Genomic DNA, 10,066 nt, shown 5'->3' with positions numbered 1-10,066 from the left:
TAGCCCCCAACTGCACAGGCGCGGCTGAGGGGTTCCTGTTGTGACGCCAGGGATCCCTGATGTGACGCGCGTCACAGCAACTCTCCCCCAACTGCGCCTCTCCATCCCTCTTCCTAACCCTATCCTTCTCCATCCCTCTTCCTAACCCTTTCCTTCTCCATTCCCCTTCATCCCCCAGCACTCCCTCTTCACCCTCCCTCATCTATCCCCTCTCCTCCTCCTCCCACTCCCTCCCTCCCCTTTCCCCTACCCTCAGTCACTCTCACTCCCCTCCCTACCCCCCTCCTATCCTGCTATCGCCCACCTCCCCCGCTCCTCACCCCCCCCTATCCAACCCCCCACACTCCCTCCTCACCTCCCCCTCTGCCCTCCTCTCCCTCTAACCCCCACTCCCTACCCACTAATTCCTGAGTTTTTTTGAAAGTCGCGATTTTTAATGTAAATTAGATTTGGGATCACATTGTGGCATCATTGTGACGTCATACGCAGCTAACGGACAGGGTGTGGAAAAGTGATTTTTGAAAAGTGGGTTTTGTAAAGTTTAAAATGTGAATAACTTGTAAAAAATAAAATCAATCCGAATGAAACTTGCCACAGCACACCCCAGGACAATGCTATTGCGCACCATGTTTGTGTAGTTCCAGGATCACACACCACGCATACAAACAAACAAGATGAGAGTTTTAGTAATCTATCTATCTATATTACTAACAGTCTGTTCTTGACCGGTTTTGGCCATCTGTGCTGCGATTTCCGAGAGAACGCCGCCACCTACGGCCGTCATTTTTGGCCACCTTGCTTAGAGCCCCCCTCCGCCGCATGTGTGCCGAGGATTTTTCCCGTCGATTAAAAATGACAGAGATATTAATGTTTTTACAAAATTCCCCATTCTCTCTGCTGCCCCCGCTGACGGCAGGGGGGAGGGACTATAAAACCAGGAAGTGGTGTGCCACACAGTCTCTTCAAGATGGAGGAAGGCAGGGTCACGTTTCTCTGAGCTGTGAATAACACTGAACACATGTCTACTCAAAAGTAAGTGCCCTTAGTGGTTCTAAAAAGCTTGCAGAATGTGTCTTATTGGTTCTAAAGCTTGCAAAAGAGTGTCTATTGGTTCTAAAGCTTGCAAAAAATGTCTATTGGTTCTAAAACTTGCAAACAATGTCTATTGGTTCTAAAGCTTGCAAAAAAATGTCTATTGGTTCTAAAGCTTGCAAAAAATGTCTATTGGTTCTAAAGCTAGCAAAAAGTGGCTCTATTGGTTCTAAAGCTTGCAAAAAGTGTCTCTATTGGTTCTAAAGCTCGCAAAAAGTGTCTCTATTGGTTCTAAAGCTTGCAAAAAATGTCTATTGGCTCTAAAGCTTGCAAAAAAAATGTCCATTGGTTCTAAGGCTTGCAAAAAATGTCTATTGGTTCTAAAGCTTGCAAAAATTGTCTCTATTGGTTCTAAAGCTTGCAAAAATGTCTATTGGTTCTAAAGCTTGCAAAAAAATGTCTATTGGTTCTAAAGCTTGCAAAAAAAATGTCTATTGGTTCTAAAGCTTGCAAAAAATGTCTATTGGTTCTAAAGCTAGCATAAAAGTGTCTCTATTGGTTCTAAAGCTTGCAAAAAGTGTCTCTATTGGTTCTAAAGCTTGCAAAAAATGTTTATTGGTTCTAAACCTTGCAAAAAGTGTCTCTATTGGTTCTAAAGCTTGCAAAAAGTGTCTCTATTGCTTCTAAAGCTTGCAAAAAGTGTCTATTGCTTCTAAAGCTTGCAACAAAATGTCTATTGGTTCTAAAGCTTGCAAAACAATGTCTATTGGTTCTAAAGCTTGCAAAGAAAAGTCTATTGGTTCTAAAATGGTTAATACTAGCGCTCCAGAAAGCACCCCCCCCGGTTGGCTTGGCTTGGGTGTGTCTTGAAATTGAAAGGCACTACTTACTGCAAATGGTGGCATGAAGTTGAAAGGCACTACTTACTGCAAATGGTGGCTTGGGAGCTTTGACTTGAAGTCGAAAGGCACTACTTCCTGCAAATGGTGGCTTGGGTGCTTTGGCTTGCAGTTGAAAGGCACTACTTACTGCAAAGGGTGGCTTGGGTGCAATGGCTTGAGGTTGAAAGGCATTACTTACTGCAAATGGTGGCATGAAGTTGAAAGGCACTACTTACTGCAAATGGTGGCTTGGGTGCTTTGGCTTGAAGTTGAAAGCACTAGTTACTGCAAATGGTGGTTTGGGAGCTTTGGTTTGAAGTTGAAAGGCACTACTTACTGCAAATGGTGGCTTGGTTGCTTTGGCTTGAAGTTGAAAGGCACTACTTACTGCAAATGGTGGCTTGGGAGCTTTGAAGTTGAAAGGCACTACTTCCTGCAAATGATGGCTTGGGTGTGGCTTGAAGTTGAAAGACACTACTTACTGCAAATGGTGGCATGAAGTTGAAAGGCACTACTTACTGCAAATGGTGGCTTGGGAGCTTTGAAGTTGAAAGGCACTACTTCCTGCAAATGATGGCTTGGGTGTGGCTTGAAGTTGAAAGACACTACTTACTGCAAATGGTGGCTTGAAGTTAAAATGCATTACTTACTGCAAATGGGGGCGTGGGTGCATTGGTTTGAAGTTGAAAGGCACTGCAAATTGTGGCTTGAAGTTGAAAGGCACTACTTACTGCAAATGGTGACATGAGGTTGACAGGTACTACTTACTGCAAATGGTGGCTTGGGTGCTTTGGCTTTAAGTTGAAAGGCACTACTTACTGCAAATTGTAGCTTGGGTGCTTTGGCATTAAGTTGAAAGGCACTGCAAATGGTGGCATGAAGTTGAAAGGCACTACTTATTGCAAGTGGTGGCTTGGGAGCTTTGGTTTGAAGTTGCAAGGCACTAACTGCAAATGGTGGCTTGGTTGCTTTGGCTTGGTTGAAAGGCACTACTTACTGCAAATGGTGGCTTGGGAGCTTTGGCTTGAAGTAGAAAAGGGACTACTTACTGCAAATGGTGGCTTGGGTGCATTGGCTTGAAGTTGAAAGGCAGTATTTACTGCTAATGGTAGCATGAAGTTGAAAGGCACTATTACTGCAAATGGTGGCTTGGTTGCTTTGGCTTGAAGTTGAAAGGCATTACTTACTGCAAATGGTGGCATGAAGTTGAAATGCACTACTTACTGCAAATGGTGGCTTGGATGCAATGGCTTGAAGTTAAAAGGCATTACTTACTGCAAATGGTGGCGTGGGTGCTTTGGCTTGAAGTTGAAAGGCACCACTTACTGCAAATGGTGGCATGAAGTTGAAATGCACTACTTACTGCAAATGGTGGCTTGGGTGCTTTGGCTTGAAGTTAAAAGGCACTACTGTAAATGCACTTACTTCCTGTTTGCACTGTATATTGATTTTAGATAAAACGCTACCACTTATGGCTGTAATTTTTGGCCATCTTACTCAGTCCCCCTCCGCTGAGCAGGTGCAGAGAATTCTTCCCATCAATGAAAAATAAAAGCGTTATTAGTTTTTTTTTAAATGTTGAGAATCTCTCTCCTGTCAATCACTCTATGAAAGCCACACCTTTTCCGATGGGGGGGGGGAGGGGTTATAAAACCCGGAAACGTGGGTGTGGCTCAGTCTCTGCAAGATGGAGGAGGGTGAGGTCACGACTCACTGTCTTTAGTGGCTTTGCACCCTACTTCAAATGGTATGAAACTGCACTTGAATTTGGTGGCCTTGCACCCTGCTAGAAGTGGTAAGAAACTGCACTTGAATTTGGTGGCCTTATACCCAGCTTGAAATAGAATTTCAAGGATTAGCCGTGAGTCAACTACCAGCCCACCAGCCGTGAGTGAGTTGCCAGCACAACAGGCTTGATTGACTGAGACGCCAGCCCAAGAATCCATTTGGCGCACAATTTGCATACTAGCCCTCTGGAAACCAGTCCCTTCAGCCCACAACACCCATACTAGCGCTCCAGAAAGCCCCCCTCCCACACAACTGGCCACCAATATTAGAATTGGTGGAGAGGTGGAATATTGCGTTGGATGACCAGCCCTCCTGTGTGATGCTGGGACCCAACGGGTCCCACTTAGTCTAGTATATAGATGTAGTCAAAAGAAGTAGCAGAATGGTCAGGAAACTGGCAACAAATCCAAAACCGGTGAACTCACTGTGGAATGATCAGAGACTGTGAGGCCTGGCATCCTCGGTGCTTGTGACACGCCGGCTCTGTCATGCTGGCTGTTCCCCCCCTGCTTTTCGGCCGAGGATTGAAGATCCGATGTTTGGCTTGAGGCAGCGTGACAGAGCCGGGCTGGGCACCAGTGGTTGGGAAAAATGTCGGCATTTTCCAAGCAGAGCCGGGCGTCAGCAGCCGTTATGGTAGATGGCCAGCAGGAGACGACAAAATGAGTGAGTGGGGGGTGGGGGGAGGGGTGGAGGATTTTATTACAAAACTTGTAGATAAAAATGTCCAAATGTTTTGAGGAGTGCATGAGTGAATGTAAAAGTGAATTAGGTAGCGAAATGGAAAAAATGACGGAGATTCAGTGTGTGGTGCTGGCGGACCAAGGAATCAAAGGCCGAATCTGGCACCCACAAACACACACACACATACACACACACACACACACACACACACACAGTTTTAATATTATATAGATATAGATATAGATAGATATAGATAGATATGATTAGTGCTATCATACTTACTTTGCCATTAACCTCCTGACGTTGTTTGCATACAAAATGGGATTCTTCCTTTCTTCCTCAGAGGGTGTATAAACTGGCAGAAACTAATTGAAACAAACAAAATAATTCTTTTTAAAAAAAGGCTAAAACACATGTAACTAGATATTCAAACTGTTTACAGAATGACATAATATTCTTTAACAAGATTTTCCGTGACACACATGCAATTTTACAAAATTTTAGCTAAAACTATTAAAACTTGTGTTTGTCAGATTTTATGGAAATTGATCAAATGGCCTGACAAATTTATTTACTTGATCTTCAAGTGTTTCTTTCATGGTACCACCGGACAATGATTGTCATGGTATTAGCATTCATGCAGGTATTGAAAAAAATAAATAAATCAGGAAATCAAGGCTGAGAGCAAAATTGAAAGTTTAAAAAGCACCAAGGACATTGGAAGGATATAGAACAAATACAAGTAATGTTAAACTACAAGACAGATACATTTGATCAGGTGAAAGAAAAGCTACAGATATTCATTGTCAATGCCAGAGTACTTTATTGCAAACATTTCTGAAAATCTGTGTTTCATTTCTATTGAGTATTAAATGCGTTCTGCATTTAAGAGACAGGGAATGGAGGGATATGGATTATATGCAGGCAGATAAAAGCTAGTCTTGGCATTACGTTTGGCACAGACATTGTGGGCCGAAGGACCTGTTCCTGTGCTATTCTGTTCTATTTTCGACTACAGATTGTCCACAATATACATCTTTAAAATTATTCGTCTCGTGAAGGGAAGTGATGTTCAACATTATTTTAAAACTAAGTACACAAAGCACATTACATCTCAAAGATTACAATACAACCAATGGCACGTTTCTATACGCACATCCTAAAACAAAAATGAGTGTAATTTCCACTTTGACTTTCAGGGAAAAGATAATGTACACATTTTTAAATAATTAGGCAAGGACACATCACTTCCAATTTGAACTACATTGCTCATGACGGACATGAAGATTATACAAATTTTAAAAAAGGAAACCAAATTGCTAAATGTTTGTTGATTTTGTTCGATTTCTCTGCCCCAAGCAGCGCAGATTCTCTAATTTGTATAGTAAAGAAAGGAAACAAAACCAAGGTTGGAATTTTATGCACTTAAGAGGAGGAATATCACAAACCTAATAACATCTGACCACAGGTTTCATGTCTGAAATGTTTGTTCAGTGATTATAAATTTGGAAACTGTAGGTCAATATCAAGAGGGTTGACACAAATATAGGGGATTTTTAGTGCAGAATATACTTGATTACAACAAATATCTTATTCTTTAATGATATAAAATGTTAAAAGATTAATTTAAACCCAAATAAAAGAGAATAAACATTCTATTTCTTTAAAAGAAGCAATTTAAAACTAACCTCCATCTCCACATTATTATGTAGTTGGCATAAGGTGAGCCAAAGGATTTTTAACCTGAGAAATAAGATTGTTAGTATAATCTCCACAAAGTGCACAAATGGTTCAATTTGTATTTTAATAAAAATAGTAAAACATGCAAGTTATAATGCGTTTATATACATATGGCATGATACACAAAACCAAGCTATATCTTAAAAAATGTATATAGTAATGTGTACGCCCTCTACAATATCTTCAGTAAATATTGAAGAAGACATGTCTTTCTAAAAGTGGTGCTTCTTCCGTAGGTTGTGTTGAAATTACCCGAAGAGCATTCTAGCTGTCATATGCCAATTACAACTATCTTCAACATTGCTATTATTCATAGTTATTCCTATTTTCTATGAGGATTAAACACATGCAACAACTCAGGCACTACCTGCTAAATATGTCAGCTTGTGGGTATTACAAGACTTAAAACAAAGTGTTTATCTTCAGCAATTTTTGTATAATCTTTTACGGAAGTTGCTGATTTTGCTTCAGTAAACAAATGTCTTTGCTCCAGGCTCTGGACTATTTGGACCAAATAGTTTTGCTTCAAAATCCTCAATATAGGATTTGCAGACCAGACAGCAAGGGTTGGGACCCTGCTTCAGTCCAAAGAAGTGTCCCAACCCAAAACATCATTCCTTCCATCGATATTGCCTGACTGGCAAAAGTCCTCCAGCACATTGATTTTTGCACTTAATGTTCCAATCAAACATTTGTGTTCTGTTTATAGAGTCTATTCATCCTGCATGCCATATAACTGTGAAGGGGCATACTTTTCTGAGTGAAGTTAGTTACACCATACAAATACAGCTACAAACAAATTTGCTCAGGCATTGCTGCCGTTGCTTTGGCAGAATAGTGGTACGTCTTATTTGTATTTGTGAATATTATTTCTCTGACATTATCAACGTGACCCGAATAAAATAGAAACATCCCCCTGAAATTTCCCAGCATAGGAATTCTATCATCATGATTTGATGATATTAAAATTCAGATGCAAGGGTGTGGAATGAAAGCAGCTTCAATGACTAAAGTGAATTTCAGGTTTACATACACCGCCACTGATACTGCATGCAATTTCTTAGAGGTGCACATGGGATATGAATGAGCAAATTCGAGCCCAATAAAAAGCATGGGAACCTCCAAACTAGAACATGAAGATGCATAAGCAATTGCCAACTTCGATCTATAATTCGGCCAATGTGTTGATTTCATTAGTAGCGATTAATTGAAGCTCAGATGATGAGTTGATCACTAGCATGGCCAAAAAATAACAAAAAAATGACTAACTTCAAGTGGTATATACCAATTTTAGCAGATCAAAAACTTAGATAATTGTGCTGCTGATGATTTATCAATTCACTTGTTTTCACTGATTTATTTAAAGCCTCACTTCAGCCGAGTGTAAATTCATGAACTTTCACAGGCATCATTGATGAAATCGGTGCAGCACCATGGTGTTCTCTATATATTTGATAGTGACCCGGGTCCCTCTGGTGGGACTGGGATATTGAAAACCAAGATTTAATTATGTAGTCATCTTAGTCCTTTCTTTAGGCATTCAGATGTTGGACTTAACATCTGAGTCAATGTTGAATTTGTTCATTGACATCCACGATGAAAAAGGGCGTTTTAAGATCTCTGAGGTATTCACCATTCCTCAAAGTTTTAGCACAAATCTGAAGCTGGAAATAAGTTGAGATCTTGTTCATGGAGAACTATACTGCTTCCGAGACCGTTAATGGCTTTTATTTATTCATTCAGTTTGGAGGTCTGGATACTTTCATGAACCCATTGGTGTCCTTCTAATGAAATTACTCTCATGGTGCTATTGGGTACAGAGTTCCAGGATTTAGACTCAGTGACAATGAGTAATTGACAATATGTTTCTAAGCCAGGAATGCATAGGACAGGGTAGGAAACCAGCAAGAAATGGTGTTGACAGCTAACAGATATTCTTCTTGGTGGTGGAGGTCATGGGTTTTGGAGGTGCTATTTGAGTAGACTTGGTGAAAAACTGCAGTTTATTTTGAAGATGATAGAAACTGCAGCCACTCTACTAGTGGTGGAAGAATGCACATTTAGGGTGGATGGGGTGTCAATCAATACATCTGCTTTGTTCTGGAAGAATTGGTGCAATTCGCTTCCAACTCTGGAGCTACAGTAAGACACAGGAAAAGCATTGAGTCATAGAAGTCACTGGAAGAGTATCAATGTCGCCTTCTGATGTTTTTACTTATGCACACTGCTGACAAACCAGCTAACAATATAATTTTCAAGTGAAAACAAGTACTGAAGCAATGGTCATCTGGTACGTACTTTGCAATACCCCATATATTACAGATGTCAAATTACAAAGTAAAGCTTTTGCCATCTAGATTCAGTTATTTGAAATACTAAAATCGGGAAAGGAAGAGCCAAAGATAATTCTCAAATGAGTCTAACCTTATAACTAGTGGTGTATTCTTAATGTTTGTTAAATTCATTAATGTTTGGAATATGGATGTCTGATTAGCATGATGGACAAAAACATTGTAGTCGATAGAGAAGGTGGTGTGACCCTATAGGATTATATTGATCAGCTAGTAAATTGTGTATAACATTGACACTTTGGAATCTAATCCTGATAAATGCAATGAAATTCACATACACAATGAATGGTAGGGCTGAGTGCCGAGGAACAGAAGGACCTTAGTGTTCATGTCTAAGGAACGATGAATGTGGCAGCACAACCAAATAAGACAAAGAAGGCATACAAGATACTTGGGGACAAAAGATGCAGATGCTGGAGTCTGAAGCAAACAACAAACTGCTGGAAGCGAGCAGGTCAAGCCACATCTGTGGAAGCAAAGGGAAGGTTGACATTTCAGGTTGATATCCTGCATCAGGACTGATAATATAGAGAGAAGATAGTCAGTATGTGGATGTGAGAGGAAGGGGTAAAATGGGCACTGGTAGGTGATGGGTAGAACCAGTTGGAGGGGTGTGGGGAAGATGAGGGGTGATCAGATGGGCGAAGGGTTATGGGCAGAAGGAATAATGTGTGGAATGGTTATGTCCAAGCAACCAGGGTGGGGGAATCAAAGGTGGAAAGGTGAAAAAAATGGATAGGCGCCCAGGTGGACCGAGAGCAGGAAAGGATCACAGGGGAATGGGTTACCTGAAATAGGAAAATTCCACATTCATACCAGAATTGTGAATAGTGAGGAAAGTTGTCAAAGGATTCAACGGAAAAGAAACCGGTTGGGAATGTGCAAAGAGAAATGGCAGATGAAGTTTAATCCGGGCAAGTGCAACGTGTTGCACTTCGAAAGGTCCAAAGTAAGAAGAAATTATACAGTAAAAGGCAGGATCCTTAGAATCATGGATGCACAGAGGGGTCTTGGGCGCAAATCCATAACTCCCACAAGGTCCCAACACAAGTAGGTAGGGTGGTAGAGGCAGCATATGACATGCTTGCCTTCATTGGTTGGGGTTTGAGTATAAAAGTCTGGATTTTGCAGCAGTACAAACCTTTGGTTAGGCCACATTTGGAATACTTGTGTAGTTCTGGTAGCCACATTACAGCAAGGATGTGGAGACTTTGGAGAGGGTGCAGAAGAGGGTCACCAGGATGTTGCCTGGAATAGAAAGCATTAACGACAAGGAGAGATTGGACAAACTTGGAATATTTTCTCTGGAGCAGAGGAGGCTGAGGGGTGACCTGATAGAAACATAAAATTATGAAAGGCTTAGACATGGTACATAAAGTGGAAGTGGCAAATACTAGAGGGCATAGCTTTAATGCGAGGAAGAGAAAGTTCAAACAAATTTACGAGGCACGCTTTCTTTAGTATACAAAGACTGGCTGTTGCCATTGTATCCGCTTCCATCACTTCCCATGGCAATGTGTTCCAAGCATTGGCAGGGGACGTGATGATACAATAGCAAAAGCTAAGAGGCATTTAGACAGATACAAACAA

The 10,066-nt window shown here is 41.1% G+C and overlaps 1 protein-coding gene across 1 annotated transcript in view; it reads right to left on the bottom strand.

Annotated features, from left to right (window-relative positions):
• lpcat1 (lysophosphatidylcholine acyltransferase 1) overlaps positions 1–10,066 on the bottom strand; it is a 119,370-nt gene that overhangs the window by 33,991 nt on the left and 75,313 nt on the right. Inside the window, exons 8-9 of the mRNA XM_033048311.1 lie at positions 6,074–6,128; positions 4,668–4,750 (exon numbers count right to left, since the gene is read on the bottom strand). Of these exons, the coding sequence (XP_032904202.1) occupies positions 4,668–4,750; positions 6,074–6,128 (138 nt within the window). The remainder of the gene's footprint in view (positions 1–4,667; positions 4,751–6,073; positions 6,129–10,066) is intronic.

This window comes from Amblyraja radiata, chromosome 2, assembly GCF_010909765.2.
Source record: "Amblyraja radiata isolate CabotCenter1 chromosome 2, sAmbRad1.1.pri, whole genome shotgun sequence".
In the NCBI taxonomy this organism is placed as follows: domain Eukaryota; kingdom Metazoa; phylum Chordata; class Chondrichthyes; order Rajiformes; family Rajidae; genus Amblyraja; species Amblyraja radiata.
The sequence above is the reverse complement of the archived record's forward strand: the minus strand, read 5'-3'. Positions and strand labels throughout refer to the sequence as shown.